This window comes from Miniopterus schreibersii, assembly GCF_964146895.1.
Source record: "Miniopterus schreibersii genome assembly, chromosome: 8".
Lineage (NCBI taxonomy): Eukaryota > Metazoa > Chordata > Mammalia > Chiroptera > Miniopteridae > Miniopterus > Miniopterus schreibersii.
Genome location: NC_138109.1, coordinates 27,958,609 through 27,982,998, shown reverse-complemented (window position 1 = coordinate 27,982,998; position 24,390 = coordinate 27,958,609). Strand labels below are relative to the sequence as shown.

The 24,390-nt window shown below is 40.4% G+C and overlaps 1 protein-coding gene across 1 annotated transcript in view; it reads left to right on the top strand.

Annotated features, from left to right (window-relative positions):
• Window positions 1-23,095, top strand: part of LOC308560619 (phosphatidylinositol 3-kinase regulatory subunit gamma) — a 64,591-nt gene extending 41,496 nt beyond the window's left edge. The window contains exons 6-10 of the mRNA XM_081144682.1: window positions 3,033-3,175; window positions 5,815-5,991; window positions 12,772-12,846; window positions 13,277-13,447; window positions 19,347-23,095. Of these exons, the coding sequence (XP_081000808.1) occupies window positions 3,033-3,175; window positions 5,815-5,991; window positions 12,772-12,846; window positions 13,277-13,447; window positions 19,347-19,545 (765 nt within the window). The 3' untranslated portion in view covers window positions 19,546-23,095. The remainder of the gene's footprint in view (window positions 1-3,032; window positions 3,176-5,814; window positions 5,992-12,771; window positions 12,847-13,276; window positions 13,448-19,346) is intronic.
• Window positions 23,096-24,390: the final 1,295 nt, after the last annotated feature.

The following is a 24,390-nucleotide window of genomic DNA, read 5'->3' as shown; positions in this document are numbered from 1 at the left end:
GAAATCTTAGATAAAGTCTAGATTGCTTTGATATAAGTGAATTCTTCCTAGAGAATGGGAAAGAGGTGGTGTTTCCTAAGTCAGAGTTGGCACAGGTTGAGAATAGACTGTATGTGGGGATATTTGACATCTGGATTACATATAATTAGGAGGAAAAGCAGTAGGACTTAGTGATAGATTGGGATAAGAGACAGGAATTTGGCAATGAGGTCATTGGTGACCTCGGAGGATCAGTGTCTGTGGAATGGTGAGTACAGAAGCCAAAACAGAGTGAGTTGGAGTGTGAATGAGAGATGAGGAAAGAGAGACAGTCATATAAACAGCTCTTTCAAGAAGCTTAACTGTGACTGGGAGAGAATTTAGGGTTAGGGGTTTTATTTCAGAGTGGTGTAACTAGAACTTGTTCGTATGTTGATGAGAAGGAACCATTAGACTGGGAGAGTTAATGCTGTAAGAGGAGGGAGTGGCTGATGTGACGGAGGAAGTACCTGAGAAAGGAAGAAGAGGTGAGATGCAGAGCACAGGTAGGTAAAGGGAAGAGGAAGAAGGATGGCGTGTAGATCCAGGTAGGTGTATAGTTTTGGTGGTAGGTATAGTGGCATTGTTTACGAGGAGCGGCTGCTTGGGCAGTGATATCAAATACTTTCCCGTTTGCTGTCCTATCTACCAACACATAAGCCAGTGTTAGTAAAGTCTAAATTACTGGTGTTTTCTTTGAAGATATAGGGCCAGAGCTTGGTAGGTAATTTCTAACCTTGCAAGGAAACCAAGACCCTCCACTATAATTTCAGAGTGTAGAATTTGTAGCTAAATATTTAGATATGGGCATTTCAATAAGTGCTATTTGAGATACGTATGATATAAACCTCAAATTATATGGAACATCATAAGGGTTTGAGCTCCCCTCATCAGCCAGTCCCCTTATGTTCCAACCCTACTGAACAGTTGCTCATCCCTGAACATCCCCTATTATTTCATGTACATACCATGCCATGCCATCTATGTGTGATGCTGCATTTTCCCCTACCCCAGTTCTTTAAAATGTGGCTCAAACGTGGACTTCTCCATGAAGCCTCTGTGAAGGAGTAAGTAACTAATTCACCCCACTTGATTTCCTTTACCACCACATGAAACAAAACCTAGCAGAGGGCAGAAACCTTTTTCACCTGTGTAGTCCAAATCCTGAAAGGGTAGGCTCCATGTTTTATGAATCTCTTTATCACCACATGGTACTTTCTGTATAGTGGATTTTCAATAATTATTTGTTGAAATTCGTGCTGGATAGTTGAGGAATTATCTCATGAACACCAAAACTTTAAAAATTGTAAACATTCAGGATAGTAATCTTCCTAGACCTTTATACATATTTCTTGACTTTCTAAAGTAAATTGAACAAAATCTAATCTTCTTTGAAGGTTTTAGGGGAATCATGATTCAGACGCTGAAGTCTACAAATCCTACCCACAAAGCTCATGGAAATGTGTAGGACTTCTTGCCCTAGTGCTGAATGGCTTAGCCTGCTGGGCTTTTGTTTTATGAAGTTTTTAGTTTTACATCTTATTCTGCATCTGATGTTAGCAGCTGTTCTTCTCCTTTTCATTTTCTGCTTCTAATCAGATTAATCTACTGATGACTCTGTTTTGAAAACTACATACTTTAGAATTCAAAGTAAGAATATGCCCTGGCCAGTGTAGCTAAGTGGTTAGAGTGTCAGCCTGTGGACTGAAGGATCATGGGTTCGATTCCTGGTCAAGGGCATGTACCTTGGTTGCGGGTTCGCTCCCAGCCCCAGGTCAGGGTGCGTGTGCGAGGCATCCAGTTGATGTATCTCTCTCTCTCTCTCTCTCATTGATATTTCTCCCACTCCCTCCCTCCCATTCTCTCTGAAAAGCAGTGGGGAAAAATATCCTCAGGTGAGGATTAACAAAAAAACGCCCGGCCGGGCGTGGCTCAGCAGTTGAGCATCGACCTAGGATCCAGGTGATCGGGGGTTTGATTCCCGGTCAGGGCACATGCCTGGGTTGCGGGCTCGATCAGTGACTCTCTCATCATTGATGTTTCTAGCTCTCTCTCCCTCTCCTGTCCTGTCTCTGAAATCAATAAAGATATATTTTAAAAAAAGAAAAAAAAGAAAGTAAGAATAAATAGACTTTATAGGGTTCTTCTGGGAATAAGGCTTTGCACATTGGTGCATGGACTCCTCTGTTCTATCCATTCACTCCTTCAGCACCTTTTGGGGGTCAGCACTACAATAGGTGCAAAGGCAGAACTTCGTCCTTGTCTTTGGGGTGTTCAGGGTTAATCCCTCTTAGCAACTCAGAGGCCTTTTTGTGGTTCTCAGCTATATTTCAGGTAATAGTTCTTTTTCTTTTATTTTAGAGTTTGAATGATGCATTTTGCATATAAGTAATAAGGGTAGGAGTTACATAAAGGGTCTTGTTTTAGCCCAGGGATTTTTAACTGATGTACCACAGGAATTGTTAAAACATGCAATACCTGACTATTTAGTCAGGGGAACTGACCCCTTTTCCCTTAGATTGTCAAATAAAAAAATGACAACAGCCCTGGCGGGTTTGGTTCAGTGGTTAGAGCCTTGGCCTGCAAACTGAAGAGTCCCAGGTTCTATTCTGGCTAAGGGCACATACTTCGGTTGCAGGCTCGATTCCTGGCCCCCGTCGGGGCGCATGCAGGAGGCAACCAATCGATGTGTCTCTCTTACATTGATGTTCCTCCCTCCCTCCCTCCCTCCCTCCCTCTCTCCCTCCCTCCCTGTCTCTCTGAAAAGCAGTGGAAAAAAATGTCCTCAGGTAAGGATTAAAAAAAAAAAGACAACAGCCAACACAACGATAGCTGTCAAATTATACCTATCTTTTTGTCAGATCAGCAGAAAATTTTAGTAATTAGTCTATGTGTGGATGAGATGAAAATCCCTGGTTTATCCTTTTGAATTCAGTCTTACATGGAATTGTAACAAAGTTACAAAATAAAATAAAGATAATAAAGTGTATGTCTTTTCTTTTTCTCTCCTATAGGAAATACAGATGAAGCGGACTGCAATTGAAGCCTTTAATGAAACAATTAAAATATTTGAAGAGCAGTGTCACACGCAAGAACAATATCGCAAAGAATATATTGAGCGATTTCGCAGGGAGGGAAATGAAAAGGAAATTGAACGGTAAATCTACCTAATACCTGCAAGTACATCAGTGAGACAAGACGTCTTTTCTTTCCCAATTATCTCTGTTGTGTTTGCTTTTACCCCTCAAACTTCACAGTCCTTCCATATGGAAATACTTGCTGTTTCCACCAATGGTACCAAATTCAACCTCCTCTTTTCCTCATTCTTTCTCCAGCCTCCTAAGTGTTAACTCTTGTTCACCCTTTAAGACTCAGTTTAGACATGACTTTTTCTAGAAAAATCTTCCTGAGACTGGCCTTGCCCCTACAATATCTGGTCCCAATTCCTACTGTAACATTTGTGGAATATCCCACTCACTAAACTGTGAGCTTGTTGAAAGTAAGGATGTTGGCTTATTTTCCTGATAGTTACAGCACTTGTTATGGTGCCAGAGCGTACATAGTGGTGCTCATTGAATACTTGTTGAACTGAAAATCAACAGCAGCAGTCTGAGAATAAATCGGAGGTGGAACAAGACCATGGGCAGGAAGAGCAGCCTGACTGTTGCAGGTGGCTGCAGTCTTTGTGGTCATCAGGATAAAAGATGGTGAGGGCCTGAACCAGAACAATGGCAGGAAAGGAGGTGGAGTTAATGGATGCTGAGGACTTGAGGCCTGACTAGGAATGATAGGTGTGGGATGAGTCAAAGATTATTCCTAGGGACTAAGGAATATGAGTGACTAAGGGATGGTGTTATCCACCTAAGTAGAGAGTATGAGGAGAGTTTAGGGTTGAGGTTCCTGTGAGAAGCCAGTGGAGTTGTCTGAAAGACTGTTGAATTTGGAACTTGGTACAGGAAGGATTTGGGAGGCATAAGTGTGCAGGTGATGATAGATGCTAAGAATGAGATTATACGGGGAGAATGAGCAGCATGGGAGGTATTGGATCTGGCAACCAAAAGATATTGTAAGCCTTTTTCAAAGCAAATTTAGTGGAATATTGGAAGACTGAGCCAGATAACAGTGGGTTGAGGAGAGAAGAAGTGGATAACAAACAGAAATGAATCCTATGCAAGGGTAAAGCAAAGTTATTTCTCATGTTAGCACCAAAGTGCTAGTGAACTTCTGTGTGCAAAAGAATAGGGCTAAGTGCTGTTAGGCAGAATAGCTTAATACGAAAACCATGGGCTTGGATTCTGGGTTGAATGTTTACTAGCTGTGTGACCTTGGATGAGTTCCTTCGCTCTGTGAGCCTGTTTCCTCTTCCATAAACTGTGGATAATATCTTGTTGAAATGCTATGTGGGTTAAGTCTCTCTCTCTCTCTCTCTCTCTCTCTCTCTCTGTCTCTCTCACACACACATACACACACACATTCGTAATACAGGAAGGCATGTTTGTGTGTGTGAGTGTATCTTGGCATATGCTGTCAATAAGTGGCAATTATTAATAATGAAGAAATAGACAAGAACTTGTAGTTTAGTTGCAATTGGAGGTAAAGTAACATGATGACATTTTAATAGTAATATAAAACTGCATATTGAATGATGAGTAGTGTGGACAATTGTTGCCTTAAGGGTTCAGAGCACAGCAAAACTGTATGCTGGAAAAGCTTATAGCCATCAGCTGCTGAGTACTTACGAAGATGTACCAGGCATTGTTTAGTCCTTTCATGTATATTATCACATTTAATTTACACAGTAACCCAGTGAAGTAGGTACTATTTTTTTTTTTGAGAGAGAGATTATCAGCCGTAATCTCTTTTTTTTAAATCCTCACCTAAGGATACATTTTTATTGATTTTTAGAGAGAAAGGGAGAGAGACAGAGAGAAACATCGATGTGAGAGAAACATTGATTGGTTGCCTCCCATACTTGCCCCGATTGGGAATTGAACCCATAGCCTTTTGGTGTACAGGATGATGCTCCAACCCACTGAGCCACCTGGCCAAGGTATGAAGTAGGTACTATTTAAGTACCCATTTTAAACAGAAGAGGAAATGAAGGCTCAGAGAATTTAAGTAACTTGCCCATAGTCATACAGTAAGTGGCAGGCCAGAGATTCACACTTAGGCAGGCTGACTGCAAAGCCATTGCTCTTAATTGCTATATTGTGTTATCTCTTGATATCATCTATATAGCTTTACCTGTTCAATTATAGCTCGATCCAAAGCCCAAACAAGGTAATCAGGATCCTCTCTCATTCTCTGTCTTTTGGTTCCATTTTTCTCTGTGTCAGCTTCATCCTCAGGCAGGCTTTCCCTATGAGATGACAGAATAGCAGCTGGGAGTCCCTAGAATTAAATACATATTCATAATTTAGCAATCCCAGTGGAAAGAGAATCTCTTTACAAGAGTTCTAGCAAAAATCCTGGAATTGACTCTCGTTGAGTCAGTTTGGGTATTACTCCAATTCTAGAACCAGTCACTGTGGCCTAAGGGCATGGATAGGATGGGATGGAATACTTTTATTGGCCAGGCTGGGTTGTGTGGATGTTCACCTGTGAATCTGAGATGGGGGCAGGGAACCCCTACTACAGGGAACATCAGGGTGCTATTACCAGAAGAATGGGAATGGACATGGGCCAGCAAAAAACAGCAGATGTCGACCACACTTAAGATATTAGGACTCTGCTCCCACTATAGAATGCTTCTGCTTGGTTCCTATTTTAGCCTTAATATGTCAAATATTTTCACAGAATTATGATGAATTATGACAAATTGAAATCACGTCTGGGTGAGATTCATGATAGCAAAATGCGCCTAGAGCAGGATTTGAAGAAACAAGCTTTGGACAACCGGGAAATAGATAAAAAAATGAACAGTATCAAACCTGACCTGATCCAGCTGCGCAAGATCCGTGATCAACATCTTGTGTGAGTAGTGTGGGCCTGTGTGTGGGGGAACCACCAGCACCAGATTACTGCTGGCACTAGAAATGTTAAGAGGTAGATTTGTAATTGAGAAATGGCCAGTAAGAATGTAGGAAAGTATTCCTGTTAGTAGTAGGGGCACCAAAGTTAACCTAAAGTGAATGTGTGGGGGCAACGTAGGACTCTTAATTCGTACAAATGCCTTGGAAATCTCAGAGGGTGGCTGTGGCATGAGCAAGGTGATGTAGCTTAAAAAGTACAGAGTAATGTTTGCCTAAAACACAAAAACCAGAATCTTTGGTTACATATTAGAACCACAGAAATGGAAATTATCCCTCATAGGCACATGCAAGTACACTTAATAGAACAATCTATTAAAGGATTTTTACATTTAATAAATGAAATTCTGTATTTAAGTAATAGAAATGTGTCCATGGCGAGCATGAAAGATAATTTGATCTGAAGAGTAAAACCTAATTTTTTAATATTATGGAAAACTATATGATTTAGCTAGGTATAGGGATATTATCCAAATATGGATTGAAAGACATATTATCAGAACAAATTGTGCAGATTAGTTTTTTAGGACAAATGATTGCTTCAAAGAGAAAATCCATGAGAAAGGAAAATATATTAAGTTTAGTTCTAGGTAATGAATGGACTGTTAGGAAATATGTTTATGGGTTTCACGCATGCAAAACAACTCAATTCAGACTCCTGGCAGAAGACAGAGTAAAGACCTCTGACTGTGTTTTCCATAGACATCAGGCTTCCTTTGTGTGAGAAAGGGAGAGAAGGGATAAAACAAGCTTAGAAGTTGGACCAGTGGCTGTTGTTTCAGTAGAGGAAAACTTAAGGTGATTGTTTTAGGGGCAAACAGTTACAACTACACTATGCCGAGTAGTTTTTAGTAACACTCCCCTCGAGAGATCATTTCAGTTTGCTGTTGCGGCTCCAAAAACGTCAAGCAAATACACATAGCATACAGAAGAGCTTTGGAAATAAGGCAAGAAGATGCTGTTGTCTAAAATCAGGGTGTGTCTGCTTTCGGAATACTTTTATGGTTCTGGTCACATAGTGAAGCTAAGGAAATGCCCAAGAAGTCTTTGCCATTGATCAAAGGAATGAATGGAAGCACTTCTTTGACTGGAAAGCAATGAGATATTAAGAAATGCACCATTCCAAGGGGCATGAATAAGTGTGGCAAAATAGACCTTCAAGGTTCCTTTAATGAGATAAATAAGCTAAATATAAAAGAGAGTTTAGATAACATCATGGATGATAAGCCATGACCTGCTAGTGAAGACAGTTAGGATGTTTGAGACACGGACATCCCTTACCTCTTTCGGAAGGGTTGCTTCTGAGAGGGTAGTCCAGTGATCCATAGTCCATACTTTGATTTTCTAACAAAGACAGTACTGGGTGTGGTGGGCTGGATGTGTTCCAAAGCTGAAATTGTCTAGTCAGCGTTGAAGGAGACTGGTTGTAAAATGCGTGCTACATATAAGCATTGCTGCATGATACTGGGTATGATCTCGCTTTGGCCCTGTTTTGAAGTTGGAATAGGTTGGGATTCTGTAGTACCCAACTGGAGCTTGTCATTAGTTCATCAGGCCCTCTTTGGGTGTGCACATTTCCCTGACTTCCCACTGCGTAGCCTACAAGGATTTTATGAGATTCTCTGCTGAAATCCCAGTGTACTGTTTCTAGGATACATATTTTTTTGTAAATATATCTTTATTGATTTCAGAGAGAGGAAGGGAGAGGGAGAGAGAGAGATAGAAACATCAATGATGAGAGAGTCGTCATTGATCGGCTGCCTCCTGCATGCCCCCAACTGGGGATCAAGCCCACAACCTGGGCATGTGCCCTGACCAGGAATCGAACCGTGATCCCCTGGATCCTAGGTTGATGCTCAACTGCTGAGCCACACCCTGCTGGGCTCTAGGATATTCTTGAATGCTTAAATACAGAATTTCATTTCTTAAACATAGAATAAAAATTATCTTAAATATAAAATCGTTTAAAATTCCTTTTTTAAAAATGGAATTTGGTTTATTTGCAATTCGATTACCATTCACTTTTCTTGGTATTCATAAACCTAAATTCATAAATTCAAAATAAAGAATAACTTACCATAACAATACAGGTGCATTAATGATGAGTTTTGAGTAATATGTACTAGGGGAGTTTGCAACTAAAGGAGTTCTGGCCCGGCTGGGCGTGGCTTAGCGGTTGAGCTAGGATCTGGGTGATCGGGGTTTGATTCCCGGTCAGGGCACATGCCTGGGTTGTGGGCTTGATCAATGATTCTCTCATCATTGATGTTTCTATCTCTCTCTCTCTCCCTCTCCTTTCCTCTCTCTGAAATCAATAAAGATATATTTAAAAAAAAAAAAAAAAAGTTCTGTGGAGGGTGATATGTTCTATTTTAAAACAATTTTATTGAGATATAGTTTACATCCCATACAGTTCACCTGTTTCAAAATGTATGATGTAATATTTTTATCATATCCACAGATATGTGCAACCATCCACCATAATCAATTTTGGAACATTTTCATTATACCAAAAAGAAACCATGAATCCTTCACCTATCATCCCACTATCACCCTATTCCCTTCAGCCCTAAACAACCACTATTTTCTGTCTCTGTTGCCTCTTCTGGACATTTCATATAAATGAAATCATATAATGTGTAGTCTTTTGGGAGTAGCTTTTTTCATTCAGCATGATGGGGTTTTTTTTTGTTTTTGTTTTTTTTGTTTTTTAAGTTTTATTATTGTTTAAAATATTATAGATGTCCCTTTTTCTCCCCAATGACCCGTTCCACCCTGTTCCTTCCCCCTCCCCAAGCATGATGTGTTTTTTTAAAAAAAAAAATATCTTTATTGATTTCAGAGAGAGGGAAGGAGAGGGAGAGAGAGAGGCAGAAACACCAATGATGAGAGAGTCATTGATCGGCTGCAGCCCACAACCCGGGCATGTGCCCTGACCAGGAATCGAACCCTGATTGCCTGGATCCCAGGTCGACGCTCAGCCGCTGAGCCACGCCCGGCCGGGCGCAAGCATGATGTTTTTAAGGTTCATCCATATGTAGCATGTGTCAGCACTTCATTCCTTTTTATGGTCAAATAATATTCCATTGTATGAATATACTAAATTTTATTTAACTATTCATCAACTGTTAGACATTTGGGTTATTTCTAAGTTTAGGCTATTATGAATAATGCTGCTCTGACCATTGGTGTACAAGTTTTGTATGGACATGTTTTCAGTTCTCCTGAGTATATGCTGAGGAATCAAATTGCTGGGTCATATTGTTATTGTGCTTAATTGAGGAACTGGCAGACTTTTCCAAAGTGACTGCACTATTTTACATTTCCACCAGTGATGGTCTGGTTGTTGTTTTTTTCTAAGTAGTGAATCACTCCTTAATTTATCTCTTAACTTAAATTTTTAAAACTGATTTTTTCATTTCAAAATGTCATGTATTATCTCATTTTTATGTGGGGAGTGTGAAGTTGTTTATAAAATTTGGTATAAGACAAGTTATATTCCTCTTTTTCTTATTAAAACCAGTTTCTTCCACATTTCCACTTGCCTGGCTATATGAAAAGTATTTTATCTCAATTATGATTAGAACTCTTCCTACTTCCTACACATACACACACACTTGGATTATATAAGAATGTCATCATGAAGTACTGCAGGAAACGAGTGGAGCAAAAGCTCCTTGTCCCCATCACTGCTATCATTGGGTGCTTCCTCTGCCCCTAACCATTGGATTCTGCCATGTGGTTAAATACTGCTGTTCCAGGAAATTTAGAGCTGCTCCTCACAGAGATCTCCTTATTGGCCACCAACAGACTCTGCATCTTAAAACCTCCTGTCCTCCATCCAAGGTGCCTGGTGCATGGGGGGCACCTTTTCCTTTACCCATCTCATGATGTAGCCAGGCTCTAGGGAAGCATGAATTCTCCAGGACTTGTGCTTCAGCTTCAGGTTATTTTTTTGTATTCCCCTCTCTCAGGGACTGCCTAGTTTAATTCTCTTCCTCCGACTGAAACACAGGTCTTTTTCTCTTAGGGTTGTAAGGAGAATTAGACTTTCAGAAAGGATACTATATACACATACATTATTTTCCTACTTGCTGGGTTGGGGACTAGGTGAAGCCATACTAACACCAGCTATTTTTTCTCTTGTTTTTCTTAAGGTAACTTCAGTGTAAATTAACTATGGGAGTAGTATTTTTCCTGTTTTTTAGAAGAGAATACTGAGGCATAAGTAGAGGTTGGTCAAAACCACACAGTTAGTAGGTTGAGAACTGATTGTTGATGTTGCTGGTGGAAATGGGGTCCTTCTGCAGAATCGTGAGAAAAGCATTCTGGGGACCAAGCATGAGAGGATGAGACCTAGTGGTAAGGTTTATTGAAGTTGGAACAGGCACAAAAGACTGTCCCCAGGTGTCTGGAGTCTGTGTCTCATCCATGGCCAGGTGGTTCAGCTCCATCCTGCTATGGAAGAAGTCCAGCCTTGTCTCCATCAAGCCCAGAAGAAGGGTCAGGATCCAGAAAAATTTGTGCCATTAGTTCAGTCCATGCCACAGCTTAGTCCAGTTCAGTTTCTGTCCCCGTTGGGCTAGCTTAGTCTCTGTTCCCTGCTGCACTGGGCTGCTGAATCCAGGCCCATGCTTCAAGCTGCCTGGAGCCCTTGCAGCCAGGTGTACTTGGAGCCGTGCTTGGGCTTCCATGGCTGCTAGGAATGCATGTCTGCTATGGAGGGAGACTGCTGGGAGCACGAAAGTGCACGAGTGCAGGACCAAATGGGCAAACAAATGCCCTTTGTTAAGCTTTGATTATATTACCTCCAGATTTCAAACTGACCAGTCTCTTTTCCAGTGCTTCACTGGCTTGTCCTCCCCCTACCCAGTCTGGTCTTTTTCCCAGATTAGACACCGCCCCATGCCCCATTATGATCACCATCCTGGCTTCTATTGGGCATTTTCCCTGCAGAGGAATTTCCCCTTTATTGTTTATTCCTCCAGCACTGCCCCCCCAGTCCCTGCGAGTGGACCAATTGTACCCTGAGAAGACTGGAGAACAGGTCCTTCCTCCCTATTTGGGGAGGGAGAGGGAAGAGTGTTAATCCCCTCGGTTGGGCAATATGGTTATCTCCTGGAGTGTGTGAAGCTGTAGTTTCCGACCTAATTAAGCTTAGCCAATTTTGCTCTCTTCTCTTTATTAATATCTAACTACCTAGGCTAACATTAGGTCTTTTTATTTTTAGGCCTCAGCTTTTTCCTCTAGAATGTACTGTCTTTAGGAGTGACCTAGGCATTACTCAGTAATAATTAGATAAATATGAATTGACGTACTAAAGTCACTTGAGCTTTTTCAAAGTCTTTTTAAAAAAAAAAAAAGTATTGATTTCAGAGAGAGGAAGGGAAAGGGGAGAGAGAGATAGAAACATCAGTGATGAGAGAGTCATTGATTGGCTGCCTCCTGCACATTCCCTGTGGGTCGAGCCTACAACCTGGGCATGTGCCCTGACTGAGAATTGAACCTCGATCTCTTGGATCATAGGTCGATGCTCGACCGCTGAGCCACGCTGACCTGGCTCAAAGTCGTTTTCAAAAGCTAATCAGTTCCTGGGATTGGATAAAAACAAACAAACAGACACATACTTTTACATAAGTGGGTATAGGAGGATAGTTAACTGTGGTTACTTTAGGTCTCTGAGTTTGTAAGGCCTCCGTGTAGGCCTCCCCTGAACTTGTCAGGTTTAGTATGTGGCCCCTTTTTGGTCCACAAGACAAACATTAACACAAGTGAAAATACAAAACAATTCCAGGCAAGTGTTATGAAGATGATAAAGTACTGAGAGCGACTGAGGGATTGCCTTAGTTGGGGTAATGAGGAATGGTGTTTATGATGAGACCTGAATGATCAGGAGCCTGGTTGGGGGACGGCAATGAAAGAGTTTTTATAGTCCACTCAAGTTGTAGACCATCAGCCATCTCAATGGTTTATATCATTTTACATCTAAAATGTTGCTGTATTTTCCTGGCCAGATAGCTCAGTTGGTTAGCGTGTCATCCAGATACACCAATGTTGTGGGTTTGATCTCCGGTCAGAGGACACACAAGAATCAACCAATGAATGCATAAATGAGTGGAACAACAAATTGATGTTTCTTTTTCTCACTCTCCTTTCCTCTCTCTCGCTAAAATAAATTTTTAAAATGTTGCTGTATTTTAGAATACTATGATTTGCCTGGTGATGAAGTAAATTTGTATTAATCACTCAGATTGCCACCCTGAATTTCTTGTGGCTTGCTTAGGTACAAAAACAGACCGTGAAATTCTGTTTTAGAATTTTAAACTCAATGTAGAGACCACACAGGAATTGAGTCCTCTGGCTTAGTGGAGATTGCAAATGTGTGACACCATACTGACCTAACTGATGATTTCAGCAATATGTGTCCCACTGTGTTTGAGTGTAAGTATGTGTATGCTTGCGGTGGTAAAAACCTTTTAGAAAAGGAAAATGCAAAGTGAGGGAAGCGTCTCATTTCAGGTAGTTCTTTGTGTTTCTGCCTTTTTGCAGAAAGTTGAAGGAAAAGTAATGGAAAGCCTAGTTTAGGGAAATCTCTGGCCACTCTCAGTGAAATTGGGGAAAATAAGAGGTTCCCAGACTCAGGAAGTTTGGTTGGCTTGGATGTGTCTACTTTGTCCAGGCAGAGTTTGCACAGATACTCACACTGGTGTCTTCCCTCTGGCAGATGGCTCAATCACAAAGGAGTGAGACAGAAACGCCTAAATGCCTGGCTAGGAATCAAGAATGAGGATGCTGATGAGTAAGTTCCCCCTGTACCTCTCTGTCAGAGGGTTTTGTTCCCAATATTTCAGACCTGGGCTGCCTTTATACATGCTAAATGTTGCGTCTCATTGTCATTTGAGGACACTGAATCAAGAACTTCACTCCTCTTTTGAATTGAATTTTGTAGAGTATGCTATCAGCATTTGAGTTCAGACACCTGCTAAACCACATGAAACAAAAGCATTGGTCATTCAGACATCCATGTGTCAGCTTGTTGTATGAGACATGTGAATTTTGTGTTTTCTGTACCATAATAAGTAATGAAGTTGTTAAAAAGCATCCAACTCACTACAGTTTCATTTTTTCATTTTATGGTTAAAGATTTAGAAGAGACTTTTATTTGTAAATTTGCTTTTAGATATAAGTAACCTGACTGTTAGAATAATATTTTAACATTTAATTTTTAGGACCTATTTTATCAATGACGAAGATGAAAACCTGCCCCATTATGATGAGAAAACCTGGTTTGTTGAAGATATCAATCGAGTACAAGCAGAGGACTTGCTTTATGGGAAACCTGATGGTGCATTCTTAATTCGCGAGAGTAGCAAGAAAGGATGTTATGCTTGCTCTGTGGTGTAAGTCTTCCTGGGAGTATGACCTTTTGAAAACTTCTGCGTTGATTAAGAGAAAATCAATCTCTCATAAAATTCAGATAAAATTAGTTCAGGTGCAAGTAATGAGGGCCCATGGCTTAGACTATTAATATAAAGAAAACAGTTGCTTTAGGAGAAATGATATCTGAAATCATTTTGGGGATTTAATTTAAATGGTAAGTAGATTAGGCCCTACAGCGTTGCTATTGGATTTCAGGTATTTGTAAAAAGTAATGTGAGATTTTTCCATTGAAAAGATCACTTAATTCTTTAGTAGTCTCCCACATGCCTAACTTGGTCTTCATTGTCAGATTTAGGAAGGCTTGATGAAATAGAACTGTTTTTACTTCAGGAAAAAACTCTATCTAAATTTTGTACTTAAATAGTATTCTGTTGGGGTAGTGATAGAAAATGTTGGGTGTTTTCTGTAAGATCATCTTATGCCTTTGTTTGGAAAAGTCTGTTTTCCTTTTAATGGAAAGTGAAATTCTGAGAGCAACTAATCATGCGTTGGTCATGTTTTGCCTAAGTGTTATGTATATTCCTTAGAAAGGCAAATTTCTTCATTGACAAAGACTATACTTAGAGTAGAGGTTTAGTATGATGATTATGAGAGCAAGCTTTGGTGCCAGATGTACTGGATTCATATCCTGACTCTGCTCCTTACCAGATGTGTGATCTAGGGTAAGTTACTTAACTTTTCTTTGCCCAGTTTCCTTATCTGTAAAATAAGGATAATAATAATATCTACTTGAAGTAGATAATAATATCTACTTGAAGGTTTTGTAAGTATTTAATGAGTTAATATATGTAATGTAATGTGCTTTGATTAGTGCTGGCACATAATAAGTAAACGTTGTCTACTATATTATTGTGATAATGATGCTACTGATGGACATGGCAGAAGGCAAGCAAAGATGACCAAATGATTTTCCCCTCAAAGAGGGCAGAATGGTGAGGATAAACAAAGACACTCATCAACAGAGTGCTCAGTGCTTTACATGATCACTTTGTCTTCAGTGGTCTACCTCTGTCATTGAGTCAGAGTTTGAATCCAAGTTTACCTGGTTTCAAAGCCCACATTTTCCTATTGTACACCACTTCATTTCACAATTAAATATCCAAGAAAAAATAGAATCACTGTGAAATAGGTATCATTAGTTGTGTGTGCACATGAAGAACTGTTAATTCTGGTGGACAAAGAGAGGATTGGGAGGTTTTGTGGAAGAGGTGGCATTTGAGATGGACTTTGAAAGGATGAATAATGGGCAGGAAATGGAGGAGTTGAAAAGTACATTGGATTACTGTTTTCCAAAGAGAGAGCTACTTGAAAAATATTTCGTTTCTCTGAAACTTGGACTGCTCAAGTTATGTGAATGGAAATGGCAGGAGGGGATGGTTCTTGCAGGATTTGAGATCTTTTAAGAACAATAAAAAGAAGGAAGGTAATAACCCCAAGGTAATAACACCCAGGTCATTGGGTGGCTCACATAAATCCAGGGAGACCAAGGAGCAGCTTGAATATCTTAGGGAGCTGTATTCTTTTCCTCCTTTCTTTAGCCACAGATTTGACCAGACTGAAGTCCACAGCAGTGTGGATTTCCTTTGCCTTTTAAATCCAGCTACAGTCATGTATCAAATTGGAGTACATATTGAAGATTTTTGGAAGCAAAAGAGTCTGGCATCATAAAGACTTCCACTTGTTTGCTAGCCACTCTGGCTACAGGAAGCCTGCCTACAGTGATCTCCAATATGTTTAAGACATTTGATGAAGTAGGGATATGAATTAGTTCAGTTTTTAAGGAGATCCTCATAGCAAAATTAAAATTATCATGTAGTAGGAAGTGAAGACATGGAACTACTTTGTTTTTCCACTTTAATTTCTATTAATGACATCGTAAAAAGGCCTCAGAATAAATTGTTTAACTTTACAGCCTTCTGAGGCTGAAAACCTGCAGCCAAATACATATATTCCACTAGGTGAGGGAATCAGGCAGTGAGCACTTGTGATCCTTATTGCTGTTGCCATTTGGGATCCAAAATTTGATTAGAGATAGAACAACTAGATAGATGAAGAAGGAAACAGAAGACTTGAACAATGCTATAAAACAGCTAGACCTAACAGACATGTTTAGAACATCCCACTTAATATCCGAGTACATATTCTTCTCAAGTGCACATGAAACATTATCCAGGATAGACCACAGGTTAGACCGCAAGTCTCAATAAATTTAAAAGTATAAAAATCATACAAAATATCTTCTCTAACCACAATGGAAATAAATCAGAAATCAAAAACAGAAGGAAATTTTGGAAATTCACAAATGTGGACAGTAAACACGTTCCTAAATTACCAGTGGACAAAAAATAATTATAAAATACTTTGAGGTGAGTAAAAACAAACAACATATCAAAATTTATGGAATACAGTGAAAACAGTGCTAAGAGGGAAATTTATAACTGTAAACATTTATATTAAAAATCTCAAATTAATAACCTAACCTTCTTCTACCTTAAGAAACTAAAAAAAAAAAAAAAACCCACAAAAAAACAAAAGGGCAAACTAAGCCCACACAAGCAGAAGGAAAGGAATAATAAAGATTAGTATGAAAGTAAATGAAATAGAGAATAGAAAACAATTGAGAAAATCAATGAAACCAAAAGTTGGGTGAACAAAATTGACAACCTCTAGCTAGAGTCACACACACACACACACACACACACGAGACACAAATTACTAAAATCTGGAAGAAAGAGGAGACATTACTTGTAGTCCTTACAGAAATTTAAAAAGATGATGAGGGAATACTATAAAACAATTATATGCCAACAAATTAAATACCTAGATGAAATGGACAAATTCCTAGAAGCACACAAACTACCAAAACTGACTTAAGAAGAAATAGAAAACCTGAAGAAAACTATAACAAGTAAAGAAATTGAAGTATTAATTTAAAAAACAACAACAACAACTATCCACAAAGAAAAGCCCTGGCCCTGTTGGCTTCACTGGTGAAGCCTACCAAATATTTTTAATTTAATTTAATTTAATTTATTTATTTATTATTTATTTATTTATTTATTTATTTAAAATATATCTTTATTGATTTCAGAGAAAGGAAGGGAGAGAGAGAGATAGAAACATCAATGATGAGAGAGTCGTTGATCAGCTGCAGCCCACAACCCGGGCATGTGCCCTGACCGGGTATCGAACCCTGATCTCCTGGATCCTAGGTCGACGCTCAACTGCTGAGCCATGCCCGGCCAGGCTACCAAATATTTTTTAAAGAATTAACACAACACAAACTCTGACAAAAAATGGAAGAGGAGAGAACACTTCCCAACTCATTTTACAAGAGTAATATTACCCTTATACCAAAACCCAGACAATGTTATCACAAGAAAACAAAACTATAGGTAAATGTAGTAGGATTCATCCCAGGAATGCAAGGGTGGATCAACATGAACCAATCAATGCAATAGAACATGTTAATAAAATAAAGGACAAAAATTGCATGGTTATTTCTGTAGACTCAAAAAGCTTTGACAAAATTCAACAACTTTTATTTTAAAAAACTCTGAACAAACTAGGAATAGGTGGGCACCTCCTCAACCTGATAAAGGATTATCTATGAAAAACTCATAGCTAACGTCATACTTAATGGTGAAAGACCGAATGCTTTTCCCTAAGATCAGGAAGAAGACAAGGAAATATGCTCTCACCACTTCTAATCACCATTGTACAGAAAGTTCTAGCTAGGGCAGTTAGGCAAGAAAAGGAAATAAAAGGCATCCAGATTGGAAAGGAATGAAATAAATGAGCTCATCAGGGTTGCAGGTGAAAAGATTAGGATACAAAAATCAGTTGTATTTCTATATGATAGAAATGAACAATCTGAAAATGAAATGAAGAAGACACACTATTTATAATAACATCAAAAATTATAAAATACCTAGGATTAAAACAAGAGAAGTACAAGAGCTGTACAGTGGAAACTATAAAACATCATTGAAAGAACTTAAAGAAGATCTAAAGTGGAAAGACATCCAGTGTTCATAGACAGAAGACTTAATATTGTTTAGATGTCAGTACTCCCCAAATTGGTCTACATGTTCAATGTAGTCTCTTTCAAAAATCCCAGCTGGATTTTTGCAGAAATTAACAAGGTCCTAAAATTCATGTAAAAATGCAAGGGATCCAGAACAGCTAAACTAATCTTGAAAGAAGAGAAAAAATTGAAGTATACTTCCTGATTTCAAAACTTACAACAAAGCTATAGTAATCAAAATTGTGAGGTACTAACATAAGGATAAACATACAGATCAGTGAACAGAATTGAGAGTAAAGAAATTCTTACATTTATGATCAGTTGGTTTTCAACAAGGGTTTTAAGACCATTCAGTGGGGAGAAAAATAGTCATTTCAACACATGATGTTGTGACAACTGGTGAGCCACAATCAAAAGAATGAAGTTGGACCCCTACCTCACACCATATACAAAATTTGACTCAAAATGGATTATAGACCTAAATGTAAAAGTTACAAGTATAAAACACTTAGGAGAAAGCATAGGCATAAATCTTTGTGACTTTGGGTTAAGCAGTAGTTTCTTACATACGCAAAGCACAAACACTAAAAGGAAAAAGAGATAAATTGTATTTCACCATAATTAAAAACTTTTTGCATCAAAGGACACTATCAAGAAAGTGATAAGACAACCCACAGAATGGGAAAAAATACTTGGAAATCATATATCTATTAAGCGAATATTTTCTAATACATAAAGAACTCTTAATAAAAAGACAAATGCCCCGATTTAAAAATGGGCAAAGGACTTAAATAGACATTTTTCTAAAGAAGATATGTAAGTGGTCAATAAGCATATGAAAGGATGCTCTATATCAGTAACCATTAGGAAACTGCAAATCAAAACCACAATGAGATGCCACTAAGATGACTATAAAATAAAAAGGATGGACAATAACAAGTTTTGGTAAGGATGTGGAGAAATTGGATCCTCTTACACTGCTGGTGGGAAAGTGAAAAGGTGCAACCATTTTGGGGAACAGTTTGGCAGTTCCTCACAAAGCTAAACCATATGACTTAGCAGTTCCACTCCTAGGTATATGTCCAAGAGAACTGAACATATATGTCCATACAAAACTCATACACAAATGTTCAGAGCATTATATTTGGCATTATTCATAATAGCCAAAAAATGGAAACAAGCCAAGTGTCCATCAGTTGATGAATGGATAAACAAAATGTGGGATATCCACACAATGGAATATTATTCAGCCATAAGAAAAAATGAAGTACCAATACATGCTATAACATGGGAGGCTTTGAAAATGGTGTGCTGACTGAAAGCCAGGCACAAAAAGTTGTGTGATATTATATGATTCCGTTTATATGAAATGTCCAGAATAGGCAAATCCATAGAGACAGAAGGTAAGTTAGTTGCCAGGGCGGGAGGGAGGAATACAGAGTAATTGCTACATGGTTTCTTTTTAGGGTGATGAAAATATTCTAGAATTAGATGGTGATTGTTGCACTACCTTGTGAATATTCTAAAAAACTATACACTAAAAAAATTTATTTTGGTTTGTTCTGCCCCTGTCCAGTATTCTTACCTAATGAAGATCCAGAGTTGAATGATTAAATGGGGCCATCCATTTTAGCTTTACCAGGTCTTGGTAGGAGACCAAAGGTATCTCTGTGACAGGTCTATAAGGGAGTGAGGGGGACACACATGGATGTGACATTTTACAAACTTGGTTGACAAAACATTTCTGCTCCTCTATAGAATAATTGCTTTCAGACTTCTGATCATTTATTATTTTTGCCCTAATTCCATGGCGTGTGTGTTGTATCTTCCAGTGCCGATGGGGAAGTGAAGCATTGTGTGATCTACAGCACTGCCCGGGGCTATGGCTTTGCAGAGCCCTACAACCTGTACAGCTCACTGAAGGAGCTGGTGCTCCACTACCAGCAGACATCCCTCGTTCAGCACAACGACTCCCTCAACATCAGGCTTGCCTATCCTGTCCATGCACAGATGCCCTCATTCTGCAGATAAAGAGGGAGTGGGAAGAGAGGTGGCTCTCTAGCATTTTTTTCTACAGTTTTTATTAGACTATGAGGGCATTCTTTCTACGTAGACTGCTTGTTTTGCACAAGAAGTGATTCTGTGAATGTGAAGTGGAGAGGCCGAGCAGCAGCCGGCCAGGATGGGGGCGTAAGGGGCCCAAGGTTCTCTGGGACCCAGCTGTGCTGCTGCACTAGCATAGGAAGCTGGAAGCAGATGTTGTTTTTTTGGGAATTCTGTTTCATTGGTTATTTGTTGTTGTTTTTTCAGCCATGCACCCTCAACAGAACACATTAGGTTTTGGGGGGGGGGGTTTGTATCTGCAAGTTTCTGAAGAGTCCATGTCCTCCTTGGGTCTTCAACTCTGAGAATGCTGGGGGGTGTGGCTCTGCGGGGAGTTGTGTTTTGATCTGGCAGTCTCTCTTAACTTCCTCCCAAAGAGAAGGCTGTTTGGTTCTGTGGTAGAATGGCATTCGGTGAAAAAGACAACCAAAGTAAAACTGGGAGGCTTGGGATTTCATCTACAGACTCTCAGTTAAGGGGGTAAAAACCCTTCAACTGAAGGTCCTGTATTTCTTAACCAACATAATTTAGATGTCAGCGTCTCATAGCTCCTCCCTCTAAAGAAGCGCTGTTTAGAAACCAAATTGATCCCAGCAAAACAATGTTTGTTGCCAGACTAAGGTCTGATGGAAGAAGGCAGCACTCATGTCTGAATGCACACTTCTGTACCAAAACTTGAAAATAAAAGGAAAGCTAGAATTTGTTAGTTTTAGCAAACACTAAAATTGGTCATTGTAATCCCTCTGCCCTGCCCTTGTTTCTCAGAGGTGAGGAATAGTGTTCTTTTTGTGGGCATGGTGAGCTTTGAATCATAAAATGAAGTTGGTGCTTGTGTGGTGTTTCCTTAGCCTAAAGAATGATCTGTTGTTTGAAACCTTTGTAACTTGTTTGTATGAGTAAAGAAGAGGTGCAATCCAGTGCTTTTAGATGGCTTGATATACCAAATAATGATATAGAACAACATTCTTATATGTGCTTCCCCAAGTTTAAAGGCTCTGCAGAAACAGTGAACCTGGTTAATTACTCATCCCTGTCCTGTGCTGGGTAGGGCTTCGGGGCATACACAGGTTGCTAAGGCTGTAGCAGGAAGGGAGCCAGATTGTGGTCAGGGACCTCAGTACATCACAGACCCAGGGGCTCTGATGTCCAGGGCAGGGTCATACCACATTACCCATGTGCTTCCATACAGTGGTTTCTGAAATATTTTTAAGGAGATGAAAGGATGGTTTGGAGTTCAGACTGTTAGTAGAAACCATCTGGAAGCTTTTCTCTATGCCTTTTTGTGATCCTGCCATTAAGATGATGTGCACAGACTGTCCTGATTTTAGGCCAGGATCTTCTGCACCACGTGGTTTAAGCCTTCCGGCTGAGTGGAGCTGGGCAAGTGGAGTTGGAGGCAGGCATGTCCTCCTACCTCCATTATGCCCTCCCCCATCAGTCAACACTCATTTAACAAATAGAGTTCAGCTGCCTCTGAGCCAATCCTGGAACCATAATAGGCTCAGAGTGAGTCAGCTGTTTGAGCCCAAAGCTGTGCAGTCAGGCATCCTAACTGAGCTACACAAGCCAATATGTGGGTCTTGGTACATAAGGCTTATAGCTAGGAAAGCTCTAGTTTTTGGGATGAAATAAATAAATACTGCTTTTCCTGAACACTTATCTTGGTGACAGGGTCTAGAATGGACCATGACATAGAAATTAGACATAGATGAAAAGTTTTGGAAAAACTTTGTTATTAACAGTGAGAATAGGAAGGAAAGGGCACATCTTTGCCTTTTCCCTGGTTATACTGCAGTTTCAGGATTGAGTGAGGCTGACAAAAATGAACACCTCACCCCCCCGTGTCACTGTTCTGACTTAAGCCCTTAACTGATAGTCAACGAGCTGTAAATCCCTTCCCCAAATTGCCAGATTGAAATCCTGCTGAACGTTTTATTGAGTAATGGCAGGCTAGTTGCTGCTAGGCACACCTGGGTAGCCGTGCACCTGGTGTTGGACCTGCTTATGCCATTAGATGCTCAGGATTGGGCGCAAGGAACCCCTCCTTTCTGGTACTAAAATTTAGTGTTCTGAATGTCTTAAATGAAAATGGGGGTAAGGATACATACCTGTAAGGTTGAGCTGTGCGTTGCTCCTGTCAGGCAGACATTAAGGGTATGGAGGGAGAGAGCTGGTGTCATTTGTTATCTACACTTGGGCTGGCTTGTGGAGAAGGGCTGCTCTTTTTTAGTTCTACATTCCTTCACTTTTTGTTTCTTTCCTGTTTTTCATTCTCGAATTTGTTGCTTTGTGGGGACTAAGACCTAGGGATCATTTGAGAAGCTGAAAAGTATCTTTTCTGACTAGTTGCCATGATTTTGCTTGATCGTGAGTCAGTGGAAATGGCATAGGGACCAGTCTACTAATCACTCAGAGGGGTAGTATGCTGCTCCTTTACTCTGTGGTCTTGGCAGCAAGCCTTGGCCTCCATCCGAGTCTAGTTCTGTGTCCTGTCCCATGATCTGGGCCCTGGTATTCTCTCTCACAGCATCTTAACTGCATTCTCACTGAGGCAGAGGGTAAACAGAACAAGACCAGAGTGGCCCATTGTTTTCCTGGCTAGAGAAGCCAGCTACCAACGTGAAAGCAGCTTGAGGCTGGCTGGACACAGGTCCTAGGCCTATCCCAGGTGGAGCTTTCATCACAAAACAGTGCTCTATCTCCACCTGGCCATAGATGCTAAACCTTGGCCATGGCTCAGGCCTCTACTTGGTAGCTGTGTCCTTACCACTGATTTGGCCAAGGTTGAAGACTTCCAAATACTCTCCTCATTCCAAATACCCCATCTCATCTCCAAGCCCTGATGGGACCTTCCATTTACTTTGGGCCTCATGCGCTCTGGGGAAGCTTTTTATGAGAGCCAATGTGGTGTCTTCCATGGGTCTCTTCTTGCTGCCAGGAACTAGCCTCCTGGGTCCTCTTGGGCCAAGAATTGCATCTGGGCAATTCCTGGTTTTCAAGTTGGTCTCTTGTCAGTTAAGACTCCAGAGTGGTCCTCTGTGAGGCTTTAGTGGCCTCAAAGCAGCTGGGCCCTCTGCTGCCAACTGCTCAGCCTTGCTCCAGCTCCAGCCACTTGTGACAACCTTGTTTCCTTACAAATTCCAGCATGTGACTTTGGTGCCCTGTTGTTACTTGTGAAAAACCTATTCTGTTGTCTTTGATGTAGTCAAAAAAATTCATGTAGTTTACGTAAAAATATCTGATTCACAAGGAAGCCAACTATATGTCTTGTGTTGGGACAGTTCATAATGTAGATCCTAGACCACTTTTGCAAATTGTTCTTGTCACCAGATGTGTTCAGACATTGCTGTGCCGTTGTAGGGGAGGGTGGGGGGAAGGTGGGGAGATACTTTTTGGTCTTTTTGTTTTTTACCTTCCCCAAGAGGGGACTGTTTGACCAACTTGCTCCAGTAATGCAATAAAGACATTGCAATAAAGTACCTTTTTTTGTCCTTGTGCTATGGAGAGGGGTGGTTTGGGGCTGGGAACAAGGGGAAGAGGACTAGGATGTTGAAAAGCCCTGAAACTTCCTTCTCTCCCATGAGCACCAAAAGATTGGTCCTGGGACTGAACTGGGACCACCAGAGGCTCTCTTCTATCCCTGAAGAGGAAGCAACCCTAACAGGTACGATACCAGAATCCTGTCTGCCAGACACAGGACACAGGGAGACTCAGAAACTAATCCTGAGAAAGTTAAATCAGAGCCATTTCCTCCTCACCCCATTCCTATTAGAAAGCCCAGTTTATTGATTCTCATCACATCTTTCTGCCTAGAAATAAAAGTGTTTCCACATTCTATTCTGGAGGAGGGGAAATGGGCTTAGCCTTACAGTCTGTCTGCTTGTTGCTCCAGGACCTTGTCACCCTCCTGCCGTGGCACTTTGTTGAGATTCCTATGTATTGGAAACATAATCAACAAAAAGTGACGACTTCTGCTTGCATAGAGCATTGCAGTTATCCATGTCTCTCAGGCCCCACAGATGTGCACTGAATTACAAATAAGATCAGGTAGGGGAATAGTTTCCTTGTTCTAAATGACCTTCTTCCCTCACTACATGGTAGCTACATAGCACCCCCAAGGCCACTGCTAGGAACTATGGATGATTTCCCCGAATCCCAAGAGTTGTTCCTACTCTACATAGGACTCTCAAATTCCTATCTTCAGTCCAGTCCTCTCTTCTGTACTCACCTGCTGGCTGGATATTTCCACTGAGGACTTCTCCATCCCACAGGCACTGCAAACTTTTTGTTTACAGAGAAAACATATGCTTGGTTATGAATTCCCTTACCTTTTTACCACCAAACCTACAAACCTGTCTCCACAACTCCTCTCCCTCCCACCTATTAAATTACAAAAAGTAGCCCTCTGATTCTGTTTTCCTTCCACATTCTCAGGAATCTCCCATGATCAGTTATCAATTCTTTCACTGTTGTTTCATCTCAGTTGGATCATCCATTGACATTTGAACGTGGCTGGGTATTTGGCCTTTATTGGCTAATGTAAATGGAAAAGTCTGATTATGGGCCTCAGTTATCCTAAGCACCACATGTCCCTCCATCTCTGCTGTGCCAGCTCACCCTTGGTTTCATTTTGAGTGTAGGCTCTCTCCTCCAGGTGGACAAATGGCCTCCAGAAGTGCCAGACTCAGCCTTTGACAGCTCCACTAAGGATAGATGGTGTTTTCAGGTACTACTTGCTTGTTTTGTATATCCATGGTGAGTGCAGCACAATGG